Source organism: Theropithecus gelada, chromosome 4 (genome assembly GCF_003255815.1).
Source record: "Theropithecus gelada isolate Dixy chromosome 4, Tgel_1.0, whole genome shotgun sequence".
NCBI classification, from domain to species: domain Eukaryota; kingdom Metazoa; phylum Chordata; class Mammalia; order Primates; family Cercopithecidae; genus Theropithecus; species Theropithecus gelada.
The window spans coordinates 133,093,157-133,119,971 of NC_037671.1; the positions used below are offsets into that span (position 1 = coordinate 133,093,157).

At 38.0% G+C, this 26,815-nt stretch overlaps 1 protein-coding gene and 1 pseudogene across 2 annotated transcripts in view; both read left to right on the top strand.

Moving 5' to 3' along the window:
• The window catches only part of AFG1L (AFG1 like ATPase), a 221,100-nt gene that overhangs the window by 149,279 nt on the left and 45,006 nt on the right, over positions 1–26,815 (top strand). For both annotated transcript variants that reach the window (XM_025383053.1, XM_025383054.1), the window contains exon 8: positions 452–534. In XM_025383053.1, coding sequence (XP_025238838.1) covers positions 452–534 — 83 coding nt within the window. The remainder of the gene's footprint in view (positions 1–451; positions 535–26,815) is intronic.
• Positions 8,916–9,039, top strand: LOC112624044 (annotated as a pseudogene).

A 26,815-nucleotide genomic window follows, 5' to 3' on the forward strand; every position in this document is an offset into this window, starting at 1 on the left:
CTCCCAAAGTGCTGGAATTACAGGCATGAGCCACTGTGTCCAGTCCCAGCTCTCTGATGCTGCCTCTCCCCCACTGTGGTGCCTAAAACCCATGAGTTATTCTTTCTGGTAGCCTCTAGTTTCTCACTCCAGGGTATTAGAAATTGGGCTTTAAAAAAAACCCAAATGAAGTTATTTGGGGAATTTGCTGACAGCACTTTTTGGGCAATGTTTCAGAAAACATGATGCAAATTTTAATTTTTTTAAACTGATATTTCAGTGGCTTGATATATTTAATATTGCAACTTTAGTTTTATGAATCTTGCATGAGTTCTGTTGTTTTCATGTCATCTCATTATACTATTTTTTGAGCAAACATTTGAAAAATTTAAAAAATGTATAGTATAAGGGAAGTATTGTAATTCTGAGCCACTACTTGTTTAAAAAGACACTTTATTTGTTTGGATCATAGGAATATTGTAATACAGTCCAGCTAGATTCTGGGATAGATTACCGGAAAAGGGAACTTCCTGCTGCAGGAAAACTCTACTACCTGTAAGTGTTTTTAATTTTTGAAGTTTAGTATCTAATCGTTAATCAGAAAAAGATGATAAAAATAAACAGTTTAATTATTGGAACGTGAAAGGCTGGTTCTGAAGCCCACGATTTTTAAACTGCAAATGTTTTCATGTTAACTTCTTCAACCCATGTCTTTACCATCCATATTTGCATCATTTATAATGTGTGATTGGATAAAACCCTAATTAGTTTTTTGGGGAGGAATGATGACAGATGGTTAGAATGTAATGAGTATCCTTTTATAAGAGACTCTACTATTATGAGAATATCTTTAAAGTGTGAAGTAATTAATTATTTGTGGATATCATCTGACAAATGTGCCATTTCCATTCCCCCAAAAATTGTTGTTTTATTTGTCAATCTGTTTGTATTTATCATTGTTGATTGACTTCCATATATAACTGATATAAAATATATATACACAAATACAACTGGATATATTTTTGTCTTTTAAAAGCTAAGATGTTCCTGAGTAGGAGCAATTTATAATAATAGATGTATTCCGCATGTGCAGTTAATACTGAAAAACAAATATAGTTTGTTTTAAAATGTCCTTTGTGAGAACCTGAAAAGGAAAAAGTGCTTTACAAAAGCAAACTTGTTTAGTATATGCCAACAGTGTTGGGCACATAGCAAATTCTCAGTAAATAGATTTGTCTAAGGACTAATTGTAATTTAACTAAAAGGCATGTTTCTGGTAATTTAAATTTTGATGACAACGTGCATTTGAGAGGTTGAGAAAAGTTCTTGTCTCTGCCACCTTGTAAGCAGAAGTACTTTACTGTTTTTGAAGCAGAAATTAGCTAGAAAAATCACATAATTAAAATTGCATACTTTACAGTGTACCAAGGGGACTATTTTAGTTTATTATTCAGATCCTGATGATTATTATAGGAGGTTCTTCATCTATCCTCAAGTACTTTGTCTTTAAAGTACTTTATAATTTTAAAAAATTCATATAGCACATTTTTCTGCTTTAACTTGGACTTTTTCTTCCCAGTTTCTTTTATGTTTGTGTTTACTGGATATTTTATTTTTCTGATATTCACAGCCTTTCCCTGATTTTTTGCTACCTATGTCTTGATATTCCAGATGTATGGTACCAATGCATTAATTTATTATTATTCTCTTTATTCTTTTTTTAAAGGAGGTAATTGTTGTTCTCTGTTTTTTTCAAAAAGTGTATCCTCATGTGGAAGAATAAAAATATTTTCCTTATGGGAAGTTCCTTAAATAAAGGTGGTAGTCTGAGTCTAAATTATGAAATTTGTTTCATAGTGCCGAAGAGGTCTTGGAAGTTACTGGAGGTGAAAGGGCTACTTTTGCTTGGAGCATAGCCATTTTTGTCTCTGACTTACCCTGTGTTACCCCTTCCTTTTCCTGATAAACGTAATAATATTCTAACCCAGTGAAGTTCAGTTTTGATCTTTAAAAATATGCTAGAGGAAAACTAACACTAACAGAGTTTCCAGAGTCCAGGAAACCAGACCTACAAAGGACCAGACCTACCGGGAAACTCTGGACCAGCTTTCCTGAAAAGTATATAAATTCAAAGGCCAGGCACAATGGCTCATGCCTAGCCAAGCACTTTGGGAGGCCGAGGTGGGAGGATCACGTGAGCCCAGGAGTTTGAAACCAGCCTGGGCAACATAGGGAGACCCTGTCTCTACAAAAAATTTAAAAAATAGCGGGTGTGGTGGCACCTGCCTGTAGTCCCAGCTACTTGGGAGGCTGAGATGGGAGGATCACTTGAGCCTGGAAGGTGGAGGCTGCAGTGAGCCATGATCACACCACTGTACTTCAGCCTGGCAACAGAGCAAGACCCTGTTTCAAAAAAAAAAAAATATATATATATATACACACACACACACACACACACACACACACACACACTTATATAGATATATATAGGTGGTATATGTCTATTATCTATCTATCTATGTATCTATAAATTCATTTAATCCTCAAGGAAGATAAATTTGTTCTGGAATTTAACATCCAAAGGGCTTGACCATAATCAAGAATAGAAAGCCTGGGGGCATCCCTCAGTCAGAGGAGAAGGCAGATATGTAAGTATCCCTGAGGAGAATGAGCAATTAAAATCATCTCAGAAGTGGGAAAGTAATATGAGTTACTAAGACAGGATGCTAGAGATGTGCATTATATTGTTTCACATGAGGACTTGGGTAGAACTTCTCTCATGAAGATTTTCTGAGGTTATATTAACATTTGATTTAATTAGGTTTCTTTTCATCTTGCTCTTGCCAAAAAACTTACTAACTTTACCCTGTAACAGACTTTAATGTGCTATGCTATATATTGCCCTATTAAAGCATGTGTTTCTCTTTATTACCATCTGGCCGGACATCTGGAATTGATTCCTGAATATGCAAGTCCAGACTACCCCCTTGTCAGTTTCACTGGAGCCCCAACTGCCTGAAAACAAACAAACAAACAAACAAAAACACAAAAAACAAAATTTTAGCTTCCTTCTGGGGGAACACCAAGCGCTATCTCAGAATTTCATACAAGTAGAATCCCACATAAGATCTTTAACAAAACAGAAGTATTAATATTCATCAACTCAGTATTTTATTAGTCTAATTTCCCAAAGCCAATTAAAGATATCCAAAATACAATCCAAATAATATCAAGAATTACCACAGATTTCTGAAACTACCCAAAAAGTTGACATGGAGCAATTTCTGTAGTTCGTAATATTGCCTGGATCCCACAAGAACTAATTCACATAAGACAGGGCATGTTTGTGTGTAATCTATATCACATTAAATTTAGAAATCCTAGAGTACCTTCGTAAGTAAGTTTCAGATATTTTTGGCCCTGTAACAACCTCATATACACCCGCAAGCTCAGAGAATTTAAATTTAGCAAGCTACAAAACAGAGACCTTGAGTGCAAATACCCAAACTTTTGCATAGACTGAAACACCTCATGCTTGTCCAATTTTTTATTCTGTGCTAAATGTATGATCACTCCAGAGATGAGCACAGTTTGTTCCTTTTTTTTTTTTTTTTTGTGGGAGGCACGGAGTCTTGCTGTGTCACTGGAGGGCTGGAGTGCAGTGGTGGGATCTCGGCTCACGGCAACCTCTGCCTCCCAGGTTCAAGCGATTCTTCTGCCTCAGCCTCCTGAGTAGCTGGGATTACAGGCACACGCCACTACACCCAGCTAATTTTTGTATTTTTAGTAGAGACGGGGTTTTGCCGTGTTTGCGCAGCTGGTCTCGAACTCCTGACCTTAGGTGATCCACCCGCCTCAGCCTCCCGAAGTGCTGGGATTACAGGCGTGAGCTACCACGCCCAGCCAGTTTGTTTCTTTTCTAGTTGCTTGGTGAATAGCTTATAGAGAATTTAACTGCTTCAGATTAGCTCTCTGTTTGGGGGCTGGTAATACTAGAGGTTATTGTTTTATATATGCATATCTTTTTAAACAGGAAGCACCATTGCTGAAGGGTCCATGGTATGCTGCCCCAGGCCATTTTGCTGTCCCTATTGTGAAGCGTTACTGGTTTCCTGGGGAGAGGAGTTCACATCACCTTGGACTCACCCTTGCTGTCTCTTTTTTATTCCAAGGCTGAGTCCTATAGGTTCTTTTCTCTACTAAGTCTATTGAAGCAGGGGTTCTTTTCAAACACTCTATCTTTCCATACTCACATACAAACACTCTGCCCTTCACACAGATGCCATAACCTGAAGAGAAGTTTTAAACTGAACCAAAAGGGGTGGGGGCAGGCATTGGTCCTGGGATTTTATTTTACCCCACTTACGAGCCTAAACCTAAAATAGGTTTGCCTTTTATTATTTCGTAAGTGCTGTCAGAAGACAACAGAGACTGACCTGGGTCAGAGACACAGGATCTTATTAGCTTTGGCACAGATAGCAGCATGAGCATTAGCATGTTGTGTCAGTTCCCTCCTTGCTCCTTAGCCCATGGAGTGGAGGGGAGGGTGTTTTGCTGAGGGCCTAGATAATTCCTACAACAGGCAGTAAATTGTGTTACAGGAAAAGAACTCTGAGCTTGTGGAATCTGCCATCTTATAGCCAGCATAAGCAAGTCTGCTTTTTGTCTCAAGGGAGATATTGTCTCATCTTTCAAGGTTGCTCACTACACACACAACCTTGAGAAATGGTTAGGGCCTCGCGTTCTTGGCATACTCAGCGAGATGTGAAGGAGAGACCCATGGAGGGGCTTGTCTTTCCCAACAGGGGGCATTTACCTGACATTAGACCTTAAATAACCAGGCTTCCTCCCTTTGTTTCAGTTGGCTCCTGTCCACTGAAGTCATCCACCACTTCAACAGAACTACATCTGAAGCACATTGTTCAGTTGTTTAAAACTTAAATTGTCTCAAGACCATTTCATTTTCATGTATATGGGGATTTTGGATCATCCTGAAAATGGTGAAAAATCTAATTTATGACTTTTTAGACACAGCTCAAATATTCACATATTTGTACTTGGCTAATATAATGTATTTACCCATGTTTTGAACAGATTTCAAAAAAAAAAAAAGTTTTTTCTTACGTACTTTTACTAGTGGAAGTTTTATGTCTCAAGCACTCTTAGTTTTCCACTTGGGAAATATCTGTTCCAAATAGAAACTCATTTTGGAGAATATAACTTTGAACACCAGTTTTAAAAAGAATAACAATTAGCTGACAAAAAGACACACAGCTTCAAGGTTATAGCTTTGTTTCAGAAGAAAGGTCTGTGAAAACTAAGGCTGAAGCTTATATGTGTTAAAACATACTTCCCCATAACTAAAAACTTCATGTTTCTTGCCTGTGATATTATTTACAAACACTCCTCTGCTTTCAACTGTGAGAATCAGATTAATGAAACTTAAAAATATTTCTTAGCTTGTCACATCTTCCCATACCTAAACTTTGGCTGAGACCCAGCTTCTGCCTCTAAGGTTGCTACCTTCTGGTTTAGTGGAGTGTCTAGGACAGCTTGGTACCTTCTCTTCATCACCCATCATTACCATTACAGTTCTCTCCTAGACATTGGAATCTGCAGTTTCAGTCTCAGTTTTTCTTACCAGTTAGACAGCTAGCCCAGTCATTTCCCATTTCAATTCCCATTGAAGAACCTCTGAAACATTTACCAGTGCAAGCAACTTGAAAATGGTTAAGTCTGGCCCCCTTCCGTTTAGGCTGTAATTTGTTTCAATATGTTGTGCTAGACTGTCCAGAGTCCTGTAGCAGGCAGTATGCACACCCCATTGAAATAATTTATCTCATCCTCTACTACAAAAATGTTATGGTCTTACACCAAATATGAGCCAGCTCTACTCCTCCTCCAGCTCCTTAAATTCTCTCATGTGTCTTTTAGATTCCATTATATTCATATCATTTCTACTTCTCACACTAGTTTGCATCGTGTCACAATGGAATAGTGATGGTATCAATGGAGAAATACTACACAGTTTAAGACTATAAAATTTGTTTAGTAGTCAAGGTTGCAGAAATGTATCCACATGGAGACACTTGCACAAAACAGAAGATAATAGAGCATATTCCCAGTTGAAGCTTTAAGTTTTTCTGGCCTTTGAGGGCCCATTAGGTGACAAAGAGCACCTGATCAAGATAAGGGTCCCATTAGATCACCTTATCACCTTTGTCATTCTTAGGTGAGTGGGTTTACACCCTACTGGTAAGTCTCGATTGCTGTGGAGACTCTGGCTATGTGCCTGCCTGCTTGCCAGGTACAATTACCAGGTGCAAACCCTAAGCCGTAACTGAATGTTTATTGTCAGTGTAAATCAAAGGTCAGTTTCCCATCCTTCAGCAACACCAGTCACTAGGCCTTCCTGAAGTCTGTTCTTTTTTTTATTGTTATTATAGAGACAGGATCTCACTCTGTTGCCCAGGCTGGAGTGCAGTGGTGCGATCTTGACTCACTGGAACCTCCGCCTCCCAGGTTTGAGCGATTCTCGTGCCTCAGCCTCCCGAGTAGCTGGGATTACAGGCACATGCCACCATGCCCAGCTAATTTTTGTATTTTTAGTAGAGCTGGGGTCTCACCATGTTGGCCAGGTGGTTTCAAACTCCTGACCTCAAGCAATCCGCCTGCCTCAGCCTCCCAAAGTGCTGGATTACAGGAGTGAGCCCCTGCGCCTGGCCCTGAAGTCTGTTTCTCAAAGAGCAAGACATAGAATTTCTGTCTCTGGCAATCAAAGAAACTGTCTACTTTCTTGAGGTTCTGACTGTTGTCTGGCTAACTCCTCAGTCTGGGGAAGGGATGAAGATATTTGGGATATGTTTGATGTTTACAGACTATGTTTTACTTCTTCTTAGCATCATGGCACAGAAGAACATTTAGGTTTTTCTACTTAAGAAGTAATCGTAAATGAAAATATTTACAGATGAAATAATACAATGTCTAGGATTTGCTTCAAAATAATCCAGTGTAGGGGAATTGAGGGGAGGTATAGAGGAAACAAGATTGACCATGCCATGCGTTGAGTGGGTGATTATTACATTGAGGTTTTAGTAGTACTATTCTCTTCACATGTGTTTAATGTGTAAAATTTTTCATAATCAAAAGATTTTTAAAAAGATATCCTTCTCTTTTTTTTTTCTGATCATGCTTACTGCAGTTGTAAGTCTATTGATCTTCCCAGCAAAACTGCTTTTGTTGTGCTGATTTTCTTTATTACTACTTTCTGTTTTCTATATCCTTAATTTCTGAACTTTCATTATTTCGTTTATTCTGCTTAGTTTGGATTTAATTTGCTCTTCTTTTTCTAATTTTTAAAGGTAGAAGGTTAAGTCCTTGATTTTAAACCTTTCTGCTCTTACATAAGCATTTTAAAACTATAAATTTCTCTTTACTACTTTAGATGCATCTCACACGTTTTATTATGTCATGTTTTCTCTCGTGATTTATTTTTTGACCCATGGGTTATTAGAAGTGTGTTATTTATTTTCCAAACGTTTGGTGATTTTTTTTATACATCTTTCTGTTAATGATTCCCAAATTTAACTAATTATGGTTACAGAGTCTATGTTGTATGATTTGAATCCTTTTGAATTTATTGAGGCTTGCTTTATGGCCCAGAATATGATGCATCTTGGAACAAGTTTCTCATGCACTTGATTATGTATTCTGCTATTGTTAGTAGTGTGTACTTTAAATGCCATTGGGTCAAGTTGGTTGATAGGGTTGTTCAAATCTCCTATATTCTTACTGATTTTTTGTCTACTTTTTCTATTAATTATTGAGAAAGAGGTGCTGAAATTTCCAAGTATAATTATGGATTTTTCTATTTCGTCTTACAGTTCTGTCTGGTTTTGCTTCATGTATTTTGAAGCTCTATTATTAGGTACATAAATGTTTAGGATTGATATGTTCTCTTGATGAATTGACCTCTTCATCATTATGAAATGAACCTCATTGTTCCTGGTGATATTCCTTTCTCTAAAATCTCTATGCTTAATATTAATGTAGCCACTTCAGCTTTTTAAAAATTAGGGTTTGCATGATATATCTTTTCTCATCTTTTTACTTTCAGCCTATCTGTGTCTTTATATTAAAATGGGTTTCTGGTTGGCAACATGTATTTGGGTATTTATTTTTTATGCAATCTGACAATCTTTTTCTTTTAATTGGGGATATTTAAACCATTTACACTTGATGTGATTGTCGATATGGCTGGGTTTAAATATACTATCTTGCTACTTGTTTGGGGGTTTTTTTTGGTACTTTTTAGAAAAAAATTATTGAGATACAATTCACCCTTTTAAAGTCTATAACTCAGTGGTTTGTTAGTATATTTAGAGTTGTACTACCATCACCACTATCTAATTTCAGAACATTTTTATCACCCCAGAAAGAAACTCATAACTGTTAGTAGTCATACCTCTCACCCCTCTACCCTCTGTCAATCTACCTTCCGTCTCTATGGAATTTACCTATCTTATGTATCTCATATAAATGGAATCACATAAGATGTAATATAGTCACACACTGCATAGTAATATTTTAGCCAATGATGGACCATATCACAGATATGATGGTGGTCCCATAAGATTATAATACTGTATTTTTATTGTATCTTTTCTATGTTTAGATACACAAATACTTGCCATTATATTACAGTTGCTTACAATATTTAGTACAGTAAAATGCTGTATAGGTTTATAGCCTAGGAGCATTAGGCTATACCCTGTAGCAAAAGCGTGTAGCACAAGCGTGTAGCAGGCTATGCCATCTAGGTTTGTGTCAGTATACTCTATCATGTCTGCATGATTGCATGATGACAAAATCACCTAATAACACTCTTAAAACATATCACCATTGTTAAGTAATGTGCCACTCTATATACGATGTATATTACTTCTCAGCCTTCTGGTTAAGATCAAGTGGAGTATCTCTTCTTACCAGTTTAATACTATAAGAAGTGGTCTTTGTGCCTGGCTTCTTTCATTTAGCGTAATGTTTTCAAAGTTAATCCATGTTGTTTGCTATTTGTTTTCTATTGTCCCATCTGTTGTTTTTTCCAATTTCCCTCTTTTTCTGACTTCATATTAGTTATTTTTTTAAGATTCCCTTTTACCTCTTATTAGCTATACCTCCTTGATTTTTTTCTTTTAAAAGTCACTTTAGGGCTTAGCATAAGCACCTTTAACTTATCATAGCTTGCCTTCAAGTAAGAGTATACCACTTGATGTATAACATAAAAACCTACAGTATACTTCCATTTTTACTATCCTGGGCTCTGTGCTTTTATTGTCTTTTTTGTTATTTTATTATGTAATTGTATATTTTATTATATAATATTATTATATGCAGTACTCTGTTTTCTTTTTAAGTTATAAACTCCATAATATATTGTCATTACTTTTGCTTAAACAGTCAATAATCCTTTAAAGAGATTTTTTAAATAAGAAAAAAGTCTTATAATTTACCTACATATTTACTCTTCATTCTGTTATATAGATTGACATTTCCACCTGATATAATTTCTCTTTTTCCTAAAGGACTCTGTTTAACATTTCTTATAGTAGTGGTCTGCTGGTGATGAATTTTCTCATATTAATGTTTTTGTTTTGCTTTTATTTTTGAAAGATTCTTGCTGGCTAGAGAATTCTAGGCTGACAGGCTGGCTGGCTTTCCTTTCTTCCTTCCCCCTTTTCTCCCTTCCTTCCTCCCCCCTTTTCTCCCTTCCTTCCTTCCCCCTTTTCTCCCTTCCTTCCTCCCCTCTTTTCTCCCTTCCTTCCTCTCTTTTTCTTCTTTCCCCCACTTTTTGTTTTATAGGACTTTAGTGATATTGCTTTCTTCTCTTCTGGGTTGCATTGTTTCCATGAGAAATCTACTGTCATTCTTTGTCCTTCTCTACATAAGGACATAAGTCTTATCACTGTCTGCTTCTACAATTTTATTTTTATCTTGTTTTTAAACAGTTTTATTATGATGTGCATTGGTATGGTTTTCAGCATGTTTCTTTTGCCTGAATTTGGTTGTGCTTCTTGGATGTGTAGGTTTATAGTTTTCATTTGATTTGGAGAATTTTCTCTTATTTCTTTACAATTTCTCCCCATCCCTTCCCCTCCTCTTCAATTTCTGGAGCTCCAGTTACACTTAACATTAGACCTCTTTATATTATTCCACAGCTCTCTGATGCTCTGTTCACTTTTTTCATTCTTTTTCTCTTCCTGTGTTTGTGTTTCATTTTGCGTAGTTTCTTTTGCAGTGTCTAATCTGCTATTAATTATAATCCAGTGTATTTGTCCATGTTAGAGGTGGCTTTTTTCCTTGTTAAATGCTAAACTTGGGTTTCTTTCCCTTTTTTTTTTTCTTTTCTTTTTTAAAAGGCAAGGTCTTGCTATGTTGCCCAGGCTGGTCTTGAGATCATGGACTGAAGAGATTCTCCCACTTTAGCCTCCCAGGAGTTGGGACTACAGACACACACCACCATGCCGGGAGGTTTCTTTTTTTATATCTTCTTTGTTTGTTCTTATACTCATGCCTTCCTCTACCTTACTGAGCATATGCAGCATATTTATAATTGTGGTTTTAATGTGTTTGTCTGCTAATACTATCATCTATATCATTTCTGGGTCTGTTTCTATTGATCAATTTTTGTCCTTTTTATGAGTTGATTTTCCTGCTTTTCATGCTTGTTTTTTAAATTGCATGTCAGATATTGTGAATTTTATATTGTTTGGTACTAGAGTTTTTGTATTCCTTTAAGTATTTTAGGACTGTGTTCTGGGACACAGTTAAGTTACTTGGAAACAATTTTATCCTCTTGAGGCTAGGCTTTGTAAAGTAGAACCAGAGTGCCTTTATTCTAGGCCTAGTTATTCCTGAAGCAATACCCTTCTGAGAGTTCCACCTTGTACACTATATTTTGTAGGACTTTCTACTCTGACTAGAGGGAACATAAACTATTCCTGGCCATTTATGAGCTCCAGGGGTAATGCTTTGTGATTCCAGTGAGTCCTTTCCCACCTCACCATTTCAAGTAGTTGCTTCTTAGGCATACACAGATTAGTACTCAGCTAAAGACTCAGGGAAGCCCTCTGCAGATCACTGGACTTCTGTCTCTATATCTTTTTTTTCCAGTATTATACCTTGCAAATTCTAGCTGCACTAGCCTCCCCAAATGCTGAATTCCGTTTTCTCAACCTCCCAAATGCTGAGCTGTGTTTGTGTCCCTACTCCTGAAGTCTGGAAACTCACCAGGCAGTAAATTGAGGCTAAACTGATTTGCTTCCCTTTGCTGGGGATTGCTGTACTGTGCTTTTTGTTATCCAGTGTCTGCAAACCATTGTTTCATATATTTTAGATCGTTTCTAGTTGTTTATGGCAGATAGGTAACTCTGGGCCCTGTTATTCCATCACGGCCAGAAGTGAAAATGTCTAGACCTTTATTCTGAAAAATTGGTAGTAAAAGGAAAGAGTCAAGTATTTTTTCCTGCCTGTTTTAAAATAACTGATCCATAGTATAACAAAGTAGTTGATGAGGGCAAGCTTCTCCATATAAAAGTTTTCTGGGTAGCAATTGAAAAAATCTTGAGAGAATTAGAATAGAATTAGAATATCACCATTTTGTAAAACACTCATAGTTTAATGGATCTAGTTAATGATCACAAATTCTATAATAATTGCTACAAAATGAGACCTGAATTTTATCCATTTACAGGAAATATAGGGGAAATGGAATATGTTCAATAACATCACAGGAATACATCCATCAAAATGTAGACTGTAGATTTTTTAAATGACATAAATCAATTGCTTCTTCAACAAATAAATAAAAAAAAGAGAGAGATGGATAGGGAGCCTTTAGTTTAAAGGAGACGTAGAAACATATCAACCAATCACAGCGCATGGGCCTTATGTGGATCCTGAATCACACCAACTATCAGAATGAAAACAAAGACAAAACAACAAAAAAACCTACAGCACAATAAAAAAATGCAAATACTACAGGATGTTTCATTGACACTGAGGAATTATTGTTAACTTTGTTAGGTGTGATAGGGTATTATACTTATTTTTAAAATTTATTTTATAGCTTATCAAGATGCAATTTTAAATGACATAAATCAATTGCTTCTTTAACAAATAAATAAGAAAAAGAGAGAGAGATGGATAGGGAACCTTTAGTTTAAAGGAGATGTAGATAATAAAGATTAGTAGAAATTAATGAAATAGAATAGAAAAACATCAGGAGTCTATTTGTATCTCTGAATCTAAAAGCTGTCTCCTGTAGACAGCATATAGTTGGGTCTTTTTTTATCCAATGTGACAGTCTCTGCTTTTTGATTGAATTGTTTAATTCATTTGGAAATTATGTTATTACTGATGGAATTAAATTTACATTTGCTTTTTACTTTTTGTTTTCTTTGTTTCCTGTTTCATTTTCCCTCCTCTATTCTTCCTTTACTGCTGTCTTTTACATTAAGTGTTTTCTGTTTTTTTATTTTTTGAGACAAGGTCTCACTATGTTGCCCAGGATAGTCTCAAACTCCTGGGCTCAAGAAGTCCTCCCGGCCAGGTGCAGTGGCTCACGCCTGTAATCCCAGCACTTTGGGAGGCCAAGGCGGGCGGATCACAAGGTCAGGAGATCGAGACCATTCTGGCTAACACAGTGAAACCCCGTCTCTACTAAAAATACAAAAAAAAAAAAAAAAATTAGCCAGGCATGGTGGCGGGCGCCTGTAGTCCCAGCTGCTTGGGAGGATGAGGCAGGTTAGAATGGCATGAACCCGGGAGACGGAGCTTGCAGTGAGCCGAGATCATGCCACTGCACTGCAGCCTGGGTGACAGAGCAAGACTCCATCTCAACAACAACAACAACAACAGCAACAACAACAAAAAAAGTCCTCCTGTCTCAGCCTTTCAGCCTCTCATGTAGCTGGGGCTAAATCTGACTCTTTTTTAAATAACATTTTAATTTTTTCAATACTTTTTTCACTGTATTTTTGTTACTTTCTTAGTGAAGAACTATTTATTGCTATGAGAAGTACAAAGTATTCAAATTGAAATGTCTCAGATTCAAATCAAAGCATTGTGTGTTGCTATGTGTTTTTGATAAGTAGATGATCAGTAATGGTAATGAATTTGTGCTCAAAGAACACCTGGGAGGGGAAAGGGCTCTATAGTGGGGAAATATAGTTGGTTCTCAAAAGTAGATGCACAGTAGTATGTTTGTCATAAGAACTCCTGTTGATATTTTATGAATGAGTAAAGCCCTGTTGTACACTTATAGCTGTATATTATAAACAACAAAACAACAACTTTTTGTTTTATATTTTATAGGACATGATCCAGTAGGCTGTTTCTTGCTGCTGTTCGTTTGTTTTTGAGACAGAGTCTGGCTCAGTAGTAGCCCAGGCTGGAGTGCAGTGGTGCCATCTCAGCTCACTGCAGCCTCCTTCTCCTAGACTCAAGCCATTTTCCCACCTCAGCCTACTGAGTAGCTGGGACTACAGACACGTGCCACCATGCCCAGCTAATTTTTGTATTTATTTTGGCAGAGATGGGTTTTTACTGTGTTGCCCAGGCTGGTCTCAAATTCTTGCCCTCAAGCAATCCACCTGCCTCAGCCTCCCAAAGTTCTAGGATTACAGGCATGAGCCACTGTGCCCAGCCCAAGTAGACTGTTTAAAAAAATTCTTTTATGTCTATTGAAAATCACAAAAGGCTGGCCGGGTGCAGCAGCTCATGCCTGTAATCCCAGCACTTTGGGAGGCCGAGGTGGGCGGATCACGAGGGCAGGAGATCGAGACCATCCTGGCTAACACGGTGAAACCCCGTCTCTACTAGAAGTACAGAAAAATTAGCCAGGTGTGGTAGCAGGTGCCTGTAGTCCCAGCTACTCGGGAGGCTGAGGCAGGAGAATGGTGTGACCCTGGCAGGTGGAGCTTGCAGTGAGCTGAGATTGTGCCACTGCACTCCAGTCTGGGTGACAGAGCAAGACTCAGTCTCAAATAAATAAATAAATAAATAAATAAATAAATAAATAAATCACAAAAGGCTAGGTGCAGTGGCTCATGCCGATAATTCCAGCACTTTGAGAGCGTGAGATGGGTGGATTGCTTGAGCCCAGGAATTTGAGACCAACCTGGGCAACATGTAGAGACCTCATGTCTACGAAGATTAAAAAAACTAACTGGGCTTGGTGTTGTGTGCCTGTGGTCCCAGCTGCTTGAGAGGCTGAGGTGGGAGAATCGCTTGAACCCAGGAGGCCGAGGATGCTATGAGCCATGATTGTGCCACTGCATTCCAGCCTGGGTTACAGAGTGAGACCTTGTCTCAAAATACAAACAAACAAACAAACAAGAAAACCAACAAACCACCCCCAAATCACAAAATTGTACATTTGATATAATTTAGATGTCCATCTAAATCTTAATTAATCTTGCATTAACTCAAAGACTACTGAATTAGAAATTAATTTCACTATTTGAAACAGCACCTACGAAGTGGTACAGCAAAAAAAGAAGTCCATCTAGTAGAGACTTCAGTATCAGATTCTACCAGTCAGTTTAGTATGCCTTTTATCTCCTGTTCCTTTACTGAATAGTGTTTGTTTTCCAGCAGGAGAACCAGAATGGAGCTGGCCCACTATATCCAGCTAAATACATTGACAAAATATCCAATTGTATGGCCACAGTCATCTAGTAGAGTGTAAATAATATTGTGTATATATATAATGTGTATAGTAGTAGATAATATGTATTCTTATACATATAAAAATACAGAAGAGGGTTTTTAGATTTCTTTAGAATTTTCATTGTGTTATTTCATCTTCAAACAGATCACAGTTATAACTGAAGATCAATCTGCTGCATAAGAAAAGATGATCTGGCAACAACCCTAGGTCTTTAGTTATTTGCTGTGTTCATTTTTAGCTATTAAAACTCCCTGGCCTCAGCTGGATGTGGTGACTCATGCCTGTAATCCCAGCACTTTGGGAGGCTGAGGCTGGTGGATCAGTTGAGGTCAGGAGTTCAAGATACCTTGGCCAACATGGTGAAACCCCGTCTCTACTAAAAATACAAAAATTAGCCAGGTATGGTGGTGCACGCCTGTAATCTCAGCTACTCAGGAGACTGAGGCAGGAGAATCGCCTGAACCTGCGAGGCAGAGGTTACAGTGAACTGAGATCATGCCACTGCACTCCAGTCTGGGTGACAGAGTGAGACTCTGTCAAAAAAAAAAAAAAAAAAAAAATTCCCTTTCTCCTTCCCAAGTGGCTCTATCTTTTTCTCCTAAAGAGGAGTTAGAGCTTTTTACTCTCCAACTTCTTCTCCCTCTTTTTTTTAATTCTCAATCATTATAGCCTTTCTGAAATTCCATTTTAAAAAGAAGTATTTTTATGTCTACCAAGTTGCAATTCTAGATGTTATGGCACTGATTTATTTGGGGAAAAATACAATATATAGATTTGATAGAAATTTTATATGGGAGTTTGTGGCTGAGAAGAGGAGGTGAAGGTCTGGAATTTGAGAGCTAAAGGTGCTAGATACCACTTTCTGCATAATGTACAGGTCAAGATTAATGGAACCAGGTAAGTTACTCTCCAGGTGATTGAGAAGGGTGGGAAATTTAGAGACTGAAATGGATCTCTGAACAGTCAGTTAAGCCTTTGAGTGATTGAGAAGATAAATACTCAGACAAAATCCATTCTAACAACTGATTTCGTTATGTAAAACAAACCTACAGGATTTGAAATGCAACCAAGTCTGTTTTATATTAAGGCAAGTATAAACCAACTTAATTTTAGACCTGCCTCCAGCCCCAGATTATGTTTGGTTTGAGGACAAAGAGCTGTACAGCATGAATGCACAGGCAATCAGTAGAGTGAGAAGGCTCACTGCCAGGGAAGTTTGGCAAGGAACTCTAAGAGGAAGGGGAAATTTCTGCGTCGAATCAACTTTGGCTCTCTGGAATAGAGAACATGGAGAGAGAGGGACTAAGGAAAGCCAACCCTATTCTACTTGTTGATACCTTAACAAGCTGTTGATTTTTGAAAAGGGATAAAGAAGCAAAGTGTGGGTAGCATTCTGTTCCCTTGAGTCAATCCTAATGAAGTAGGAGGTTCTTGAAGAAATTAATTTCCATTTAAATTCATGCGTGACCCTCTTCCAGAAACCCCCAAGTGTTTTGGAATTTTCGTTGAGAATTTCAAATGATCCAGCAATAATAAGGTCTTTTTTGACATGTTCTGTTTCTTTGAGTCTAAGTTTTATGTTGAATGCCTGATTTTAGCTGTAGAATTTTTCTCAAAATGGAAATGACTTGGTTACTTTCCTCTCTGTTCACTAATTTAATATGGAAAAATAAATCATGATTCTCATACTCCCAAAGCACTCAGGCTTTTCATCCAGGGTACTGTACTCACAGGATTCCTGTAGGAGTTGATGCCAAATTTCCTGGCAACTGAACAGTGGTCGATTCCAGGGTTTCTCTGACTTAAAGACACAGTGGTACTACTCAATAGAAAATAGGAACCTGCCCCTCCGCTGCAGTTTCTGAGTTTAACAAAAGGTGACAGACGCAATGAAATGGATGGGTTTTATCAGGGCATTGCACAACAAAAGAAAAAAGAGCCTATCTTCTGTTGAGCTTTGCTCCTCAACCCTACCTCCCAACCCCCTCCCCTCAAAAAACAAAAAACAAAAACACTTGAAAAGAGTGACTCTGCTTCTTCATCAGAAATGACTTCAATTTCTTTGATCAACTTTTGATTTTCTGTGGGTAGACTTTCTATTTTGCATTATCTGCACAAAGGCCTGCTTTATAGTAGCATCCCACTGATGGGGCAATTACTCAGAATGGAGCTGTTTCACAGGAATTAAAGGAAGTCACTTAAATTATCTTTACTCAGTGTCTATCTCTCCTTAGGAGAAGAAAGGGGAGATGATTTATAGCATCTGAACTTAATTTATTGATTTCCACCTGATCATTTTTATGCTACCCAGGTCGCTATTACTCAAGATACTCTTCTTTGTGGTTAAAATGGAATTATGCAAAGCCGAACGGGATATTTTCTTCTATGTTATGTAACATTAGCATTGTAACATTAACATTTGTAGCCCCAAAAGAAAACTCTAAATTTAGCTCCTTATTTACACTGAAAAAAAAAAAAAAAAAAAGTTAAATTTAGTGCCGTCTTCATGCTGTGGTCTTTCCATACAACTACTGTTGACTACCAGATGTCTCTACTTCCTCAAATTTTACTGCTTAGGCTGGAATATCTTTCAATTATGTTTACAGTTTGAGTTTAATTTTAATCAGTTTTTATTTTTATGTAATCTATATCCTTGCATTTTTTTTTTTTTTTTTTGTACATTTGTTTTTCATATAGGCTTGTTGCTGACCTTAGGTCTTATGTCCCAAATACCAGAGTTTTAAAAATGAGATGATCCTGATCCTTGTTTAGAGCCTCACAAGCATGGATATATTTCTGAATAGAGATTTTTAGTGTAAGGTGATGTTGCTATCTTTTTAAATGGTTTCACTACAGAACTAACAAGAGGGCCCTAGAGTCAGAGAGTCACTGCTGCTGCTGCTGCTAAAGGTTTTACAATAAAGTTATGTTCTTAAAATTTCCTACTTTAAAAAGTGAAGTTATCTTGAAGCACAGGTTTTACAATTTTATGCGTATCATGACAATTGAGAAAATGTTTCTAGATTAACTATTTTATTTTTAATTAATTAGTTCTTTTATTTTTAATTTAACTTTTTAAAAGTATTATGTTTAACACTTTAAAACATATATTGTCCAGGCTGGCCTCAAACTCCTGGGCTCAAGTGATCCTCTTGCCTCAGCCTCCCTAGTAGCTGAACTATAGGCATGAGTCACTACACTATGGATTAAGTCTTTTGTTAATTAAATTATATTTGTGTTTTTATGCCCCATCCTTGTTAAAATATAAACTTGAGGCAACTTATGTTGAAGTCATTTATAATTTATCCACCATATCCACTAAAATGGAAGAGATGGAAAATGCCAAGTATTGGCAAGGAAGTGGAGAAAATGGAACTTTTTTTGTATCACTAGTGGGAATATAAATTGCTACAGCCAATTGGAAAACTGGCAACATCTCCTAAACTGAAAATAGGTATACCCCATAAGCAGCAATTCTAGCCATATGCCCAACAGACATGTATATATGAGTTTACCAAAAGGAATGTACTAGAATGTTCATAGTAGCACTATTCACAGAATCCCCAAAATGTAAACTACACAAATGCTCATTGTTATGAACTGAATTGTGTCCCCCAAAATTCACAGGTTGAGGCCCTTACCCCAGTGGAACTATATTTGAAGATAGGGGCCTTTAAGGAAGTACCTAAGATTAACTGCAGTTGTAAGGATAGGGCCTTAATCCAATAGGACTGGTGTTCTCATAAGAAAAGGCAGAGACCCCAGGAGTATGTGCACACTGAGGAAAGAAAGGCCATGTGAGGACATAGTGAAGGTGGCCATCTGCAAGCCAGAAAGAGAGCCCTCACCAGAAATCGATCCTGGCAGCACCTTGATCTTGGCCTCTATCTAGCCTCCAGAACTGTGAGAAGAAGAAAAAAAAAAAAAAAAAAAAATATATATATATATATATATATATATATATATATATGTATACATATGTTGCTTAAGCCACTCAGTCTGTGGTATTTTGTTATGGCAGCCCTAGCAGACAAATGCACCCATCACCGGTAAAATGATAATAAATTGTGATATTTTTATGCAATACAATACAGTGACAAAAATAAACAAACTGCTTCTACACACATCAATATAGATGAATCTCACAAACATAATGTTGAGTGAGAGAAGTCAGATACATGTGAATAAGGGAAATGAGCTTGTATGAAGCAATATGTACTTATACCCAACTTGAAATTGATTTAAGATGCAGTCGCAGAGATTTGACCAATGTCAGCGCAAAATGAAATAATTTTCCTATGTCTAGAATATTCGTCCACCAGCAAAGATCAGGACTGTCAGATAGGGTAATTCATGCATTATGTTTCAGAAGTCTTTAATTAAAAAAAATAACTTTTACATATTAAATATTTGAGTTACTTACTTTTTTTTTTTTTGAGGCGAAGTTTCGCTCTTGTTGCCCAAGCTGGAGTACAATGGCATGATCTTGGCTCACTGCAACTTCCTGCTTTCCAGGTTCAAATGATTCTCCTGCCTCAGCCTCCCGAGTAGTTGGGATTACAGGTGCCCACTACCACCCCTGGCTAGTTTTTTGTATTTTTAGTAGAGATGGAGTTTCACCATATTGGCCAGGCTGGTCTCAAACTCCTGACCTTAGGTGATCTGCCCACCTCAGACTCCCAAAGTGCTGGGATTACGGGTGTGAGCCACTGGGTACTTACATTTTAAAGTAAATTTTACTTAGCATTTATTTTGTGTTAATGGCCTTATGTTTTCCACTTTGCATGTCTGTATCAGGTAGAGATCACTTTTACATGTTATTGTAATATATAATCTTGTTACAGTACGTTGATTTATAATAGTGATAAGCCATGCATTTATTATTATACTGTTATTTTACAGAAAACTACTGAACCTTTTAGTACCCTATGGTAGAGAAATGATTCACTATTATTATGGGCATGCATTATTGTTTAAAAACACATAAAATGTAATAAATACAAATAACTTATGGTTTCAGGACTTTTTTAAGGTTAGTATCTATTGGGAATTTGGGAATATGTTTTCTGGGATTCCCCAACTTTGAACTTTCCTCTGGTCGTTCATACCAGAAGGGCTGCAGGTTTTCTATTGGAGTTTTAGTTGACCTGAGCAGTACTGACTGCACTGTCTTCAGTCTGAAAACTGTAAAACTGGGTACCTAACCCATATTTGTCCCTTCTCCCAAGTGTCAGCACCCCACCAGAATCTGTTCACTTCTGTCCACTGTCCCATGCCTTCAGATGCCTGTTTTTATGTTTTTCCAGAGTTTACATATAGTTGTTATCAACAGAGAGGGTTGGTTGAAGCAGAGCCAACTTGGTCCTATTAGAAACAGAACTCTTCTCCCTTGTTCTAAATAGAACACACCCTTGAGTATCATCCTGAGAAGGGTACATGGGAAATACATATTTTGAAAACTCACATGTCCAAAAAATGTATTTATTTTACTTGATTAATAGTTTGACTGATCATGGTTGTCACACACAATAATATTCTCTTAGAATATTTTAGACACTATACCATTATCTTTGAGCTTCCATATTGCTGTTACAAAGTTGGATGTGAATCTGTTTCTTGACCTTTTATATTTGACCTGTTTTTTCCTCTTGAAGTTTTTAGAATAGTCTCTTTGTTCCTGGTTTCCTGAAATTGCATAAGGATATGCCTTGGAATGGAGCTTTTTTCCATTCTTTGTGCTGGGTATTCATTGAACCCTGTCAACTTTAGAAAGTCATGTCCTGCAGTTCTAGGAAAGTCAATTTTATTCTGATTCTTTTCTTCTCCCCACCCCTCCACCCCACCTCATATTCTCCGGAACTCCTCCTGAACTTTGTGAATTGAACTGAACCTTGTGAATTGATCTTCTAATGTTCTTTTGTTTTCTCTTCTGTTTTCCTTATTTATTTATTTATTTATTTTGGTCTTTTTGTTCTATTTTCTGATATGACCTCAACTTTTTTTTTCAATCCTTTTCCTGCATTTTGGATCTAGCAGTCCTATTTAGAGCTCTTCCTTATGCCTTTGTTGTTCTTTTGGTTTACAGCGTTCTTCTTTGTCTTATGGGTGCAATATCTTACTTATTCTCTCCAAGCATATTATAGTGTGTTCTTCCCTTTCTGCTCTCTTGTTTTTTTTCTTTGCTTCCTTCCAAGGTCCTTTTAAAAATGTCTTTATTTTGGTCTTTGTCTTTTAGCTGTAGAAATACTTGGTTGTCCATTCACATGTAAGAATGAGGCATTAAAAAGCTGATCAGAAGTTCTGAGTGCATAAGCAGAGTTTTATTGATTGGTGGGCTTCACTGGAGGGTGATAAGGTGGCTGGTCATGTTTTTCATTGGAGAACTCCAAATGTGAATATCTGTAAGTCTTTCTTTTGGCGGTTCAGTTTCCTCCAAAGGTGAATCTTTCTAATTCCTGGGATAGAAGTTTTCCTGGTAGGATTCTGGATGCTGAAAAGGTACAGGTTGTTAGTTACACTATTTAATATGTGGAATTTTATACAACTCAAGGGACATTTAAAAAAAAAAAGAAAAGAAAATTTTAATGTAGGCTTTCAGTATGCTATCTCTCCCTTTTTCTTCGTTGTTAAATCTACCCCAGCTGCTACTTACTGTTATAGGTAATGACTGTCTGGCTGGTGGTGTGAGTGGTAAGAAGACAGTTGTGGGTAAAGAAAGGCAAATGTATTAGTGAAAGTATGAAAATACGTTGTAAGGGTGCAACAGGCAGGTCAGCAAGAAAGGAGGTGGCTGCAAGGAGACAGAGGCTTGCTGGGGATTTTATAAGATGGTACTTGTACTGTGTGCTGAAGAGGGTTTTGTGCGGTGATAATGCCAAGGTTGCAGTGAACTAACTTGCATTTTTCTATCTACTGAGTGTCTGGTCATAGCTGGGCACAGGAAGATTGTGAGTTATTTGCACAGGAGGAGTATGTGTCCTGGACTATCAAGAAAGGCAGACTTAACTGCTTTCTCTTTTTGCTTTCCCCTGGTCCTGTCAGTCTGACTTGTTTCCTCTAATTATAATTCGAGACTTGCCAGTTTCTGCTGGAGTGGAGGGGGGCAGGAATCTGGCTATCCAAGTAGAAGGAGGGCATCTAAGGAACTGTCTTTATCTTATTTTCAAACAGATACTCCTGTTTGCAGCCTAATTAACTCCTTACCTATATATTCAAATGTATCTGCTAGTGCCAAGCCTTTGGAGAGTTCTTTGGTGAGAGCTGGTCTGCTTCATTTTGGCTCTGTACTCCGCCTCTCACCTTCTGGTTTCCCATCAATTAAGGTTCTGCTCATCCAAGTAAGGAAAGCAATGCCAGTCGTTCCTTCTTCTAGGCTCCCTAATCTTTCCAAGTCATTCTCTTAGAGAACATTTCCCCCATCACTTGCCTTTGGGGAGGATAAGTCATCCTCTTCTTTCCCAAGGGGAAGGAAGGGAAAGGCTCTTATCACACATACTATACCCAAAGGCTAGTGACTGTTGTTCCATTTCCCCCTCCTTGTAAAGACACTGTGTTGTGGGGTATAACAGGAGATGGTGGAGGAGGGGTGGCAATAGAAGTGGCACTGCTTATATAACCATGAGGGCAGAAGTCTAGACCTAGTGGCTGTTGGCACTAGGCTCACTGGCAGCTCTCTTTACAAAGTTGGGGGATACTTAGCACTCTAACCATCAACTTTGTGGCTTAATTGTAATTCTAGGACAAGAGGGAAATATTGCACTTACAGAACTGCTTACTGTTCCATTGCATAAGTGTATCCAAATGTACTTAACCAAATTCCCCATTGTGGGGCATTTCTTTTTCACTTTTGTGATGCTAGGAACAGTATTACAGTGATCATCCTTGTAGTAGTTAACCATTATTATGTCCATAGGTAAAATTTCTATGAGTTTCATATTTCATAAAAACATACGCATTTTTAGTACTTTCATTAAATATTTTCTGTTTGCCTGAAATCTGGTACTATTTTTATACTCCTCCCAGCTGTACATGAGAGAGTTGTTTGAGGTAACCTAACAGGAGGAGATTGACAGGAACATGAACAAGAACTGATTCACATGTTAGGAGGGTGACACAGCCCAACTCCAAGGGGACAGATACTCCTGTGCTAAGGACCCTTGCAGAGCTCATTGTATGTATCTCTTCACCTGGCTGTGTATTTCTTTCTTTTTCTTTTTTTTTTTTGAGACGGAGTCTTGCTCTGTCACCCAGGCTGGAGTGCAGTGGCGCGATGTCTGCTCACTGCAAGCTCCGCCTCCCGGGTTCATGCCGTTCTCCTGCCTCAACCTCCCCAGCAGCTGGGACTACAGGCGCCCGCCACCATGCCCGGCTAATTTTTGTGTGTTTTTAGTAGAGACGGGGTTTCACTGTGTTAGCCAGGATGGTCTCGATCTCCTGACCTCGTGATCCGCCCACCTCGGCCTCCCAAAGTGCTGGGATTACAGGCGTGAGCCACCATGACCAGCGTATTTATTTCTTTTAAGATATCCTTTGTAATAAACTATTAAACAGGAATCTTGGTCGACCAGAATCTTGGTCAACCACAACAAGGGAGAAATGATGAGGATATGCTGACAGAATCATTTCAACTCTTCTCAATTGATCATCTTCCTAAAAGGTGACTAAGTGTAATGTGGTGAATGTGAGTGAATCTTTCTTGAGGGTGAGATTTGAAACCTCTGGAAATAATTAATGAGAACACCAAATTCTCAACTTTCAGAACTATAATGAAGGCAGAGACACTGTAAAAGACTGAATTAAATACCGCTGGCCCCAGGACTGGACCTGATCATATTTCTTGGACTAAACCTCTGATGCAAATCTGTTTTGATCAATACTCTTGGATCTCCCATCACCCTAAGATAGTATAGGGCCATAGAAATGAAATTCAGACTGTTTCATTTAAATTGATGTTCCATCATGTTCTTTTTTAGTTTTATTTTTTATTTTTGGACACTGTTGCCCAGGCTGGAGTGCAGTGGCATGATCTTGGCTCACTACAACCTCCCCCTCCCGGGTTCAAGTGATTCTCCTGCCTCAGCCTTCCAAGTAGCTGGGATTACAGGTGCCTGCCACCATGCCCGGTTAAGTTTTTGTATTTTTAGTAGAGATGGGGTTTCACTATGTTGGCCAGGCTGGTCTTGAACTCCTGACCTCGTGATCTGCCCACCTCGGCCTCCCAAATCCATCATGTTCTTATTAAAAATTTGAAAACATGTTGCCTCCTATTTACACCAGAGGATACTTGGACAAGAAATATAATTATGGTACCATGTTTTCTTCTTGCCTTCTTGCTTCATTCCAAAACTTGCTTACTCTTCTCTTTTCATATTCCCAAGTTCCTCTGGAGTCATTATACAGAACAGAGCATACTGGGAAAGCATTATGTTTAAAAGTCTCTAAGGATGCAGTGTCCATTGATGGATGAATGGATAAATTGTGGTCTGTATACACAATGAAATCAATGGAATATTATTCAACCTTAAAAAAGGAGATCCTGCAATTTCCAACAACATGGATAAAACTGGAGGACATTATATTAAGTAAAATAACTAGATACAGACAGATACTACAAGATCTCACTTATAAATGGAATCTTCTAAAAAAAAGTCAAATAATTAGAAACAGAGAAATCAAATATGTAGAAATAGAATAGAGTAGTCGTTACCAGGGATGGGGGGTTGAGTGAGGAGAAGGGGAATAGATGAGGAGAGGCAGGTCTCTTTTGGTAGCAAGTTGCAATTACAAAGGATGACTAAGTCTAAAGATCAAATATACAGCATGAGGACTGTAGTTGAAAATAGTGTATTGTACGCTGGAAATTTGCTAAAAGAAGATTTTAGGTGCTCTTACCACCCCCAACCCCTCACACACAAAAGGTAACTGTGAGATGATGGATGTGTCCATCTGTTTGACTATAGTGATAATTTCACTGTGTATATCAAAACATCATGTAGTACACCTTAACATATACAACAAAAACGTTTAAAATATTTTTTTAAACGAATATCCATTTTCCTTGCTTGGGATAGTTTATCTTTTTCCTTCTCTCTGCCAATTTGGATAGAAGAATGGCATCTTATTATTTTACTTCGCAGTTGTTATTACTAGTAAAAAAAAAGAATGATTTTACATATGCTTCTTGTCCACTGAGCTATCTTTTTTTTTTTTTTTTTTTGAGATGGAATCTTGCTCTCTCGCCCAGGCTAGGGGGCAGTGGCACAATCTCCCTCCCTCCCTCCCTTCTTCTTCTTTTTCTTTTTCTTTTCTTTTTTTTTTGGAGACACGGTCTCCCTCTGTAGCCCAGGCTAGAGTGCAGTGGCATGACCTTGGCTCACTGCAACCTCCACCTCCCAGGTTCAAGGATTCTCGTGCCTCAGCCTCTTGAGTAGCTGGGATCACAGGCATGCACTGCCATGCCAGCTAATTTTTGTATTTTTTGTAGAGATAAAGTTTTGCCATGTCGGCCAGGCTGGTCTCCAACTCCTGGCCTCAAGTAATCTGATCACCTCCGCCTCCCAGAGTGCCAGGATTACAGGCATGAGTCACCATGCCTAGATTATACCAATAAAATTTTTTATTTTGCATTTTGTAACTTCTGAGTAACTATAATAGAATTCTTATAAGACACTGTTATAATAAAAATAATTTTGTGATATTTCACATGTAATTTCACTATATAGAAAATCAGGTATTGTAATTTTACAGGTGACTTAGGAGAGGTGACCTGACTGAAGTTCAGTGAGTCACATTTTGATATTATAGTATATACGAGACCACAGAGTAAAAAAGAAATCACCACTGAGGAAGTTTGTAAGGAATTATTTATTCACCAAATATGCTTTTGGAGGCCTGTCTTCTTTCTTGGTTGTTTTTCAAAATTCAGTTTTCCCCCTATGTTGTGTAACGTGCCTGTGCTAAGGAAAGATTAACTTTCTAAATGACAGCAGACCATACCGAGTGGGTGGTGTTGCTCTGTTTTCGCTATGTTCCTTAAAAAGCAGCTCACTTTTTTTTTTTTGGAGATGGAGTTTTGCTCTTGTTGTCCAAGCTGGAGTGCAATGGCATGATCTTGGCTCATGCAACCTCCGCCTCAAGGGTTCAAGCGATTCTCCTGCCTCAGCCTCCTGAGTAGCTGGGATTGCAGGCGCATGCCACCACATCCGGCTAATTTTTTGTATTTTTAGTAGAGACGGGGTTTCACCATGTTAGCCAGGCTGGTCTCAAACCCCTGACCTCAGGTGATTCGCCAACCTCAGCCTTCCAAAGTGCCACGATTACAGGCGTGAGCCATCATGCCCGACCAGCTCACTTTTTAAAAATATATATTTTATTTTAAGTTCTGGGGTGCATGTGTAGGATGTGCAGATTTGTTACATAGGTAAGTGTGTGCCATGGTGTTTGCTGCACCGATCAACCCATCACCTAGATATTAAGCCCCACATGCATTAGCTATTTATCCTGATGCTCTTCCCTCCTCCCCCCTGCTCCTGACAGGCCCTGGTGTGTGTTGTTCCCCTCCATGTGTCCATGTGTTCTCATTGTTCAGCTTCCACTTATGAGTGAGAACATGTGGTGTTTGGTTTTCTGTTCATGTGTTAGTTTGCTGAGGATAATGGCTTCCAACTCCATCCATGTCCCTGCAAAGGATGTGATCTCGTTCCTTTCATGGCTGCATAGTACTGCATATGTATATGTACCACATTTTGTTTATCCAGTCCATCATTGATGGGCATTTGGGTTGATTCCCTGTCTTTGCTGTTGTGAATAGTGCTGCAATAAATATACGTGTGCATTTATCTTTATCCCATAATAGAATGATTTATATTCCTTTGGGTATATATCCAGTAATGGGATGGCTGGGTCAAATGGTATTTCTGGTTCTAGATCCTTGAGGAATCACCATACTGTCTTCCACAATGGTTGAGCTAATTTACATTCCCACCAACAATGTAAAAGCGTTCTTATTTCTCCACAGCCTCACCAGCATCTGTTGTTTCTTGACTTTTTAATAATCACCATTCTAACTGGCATGAGATGTTATCTCATTGTGGTTTTGATTTGCAT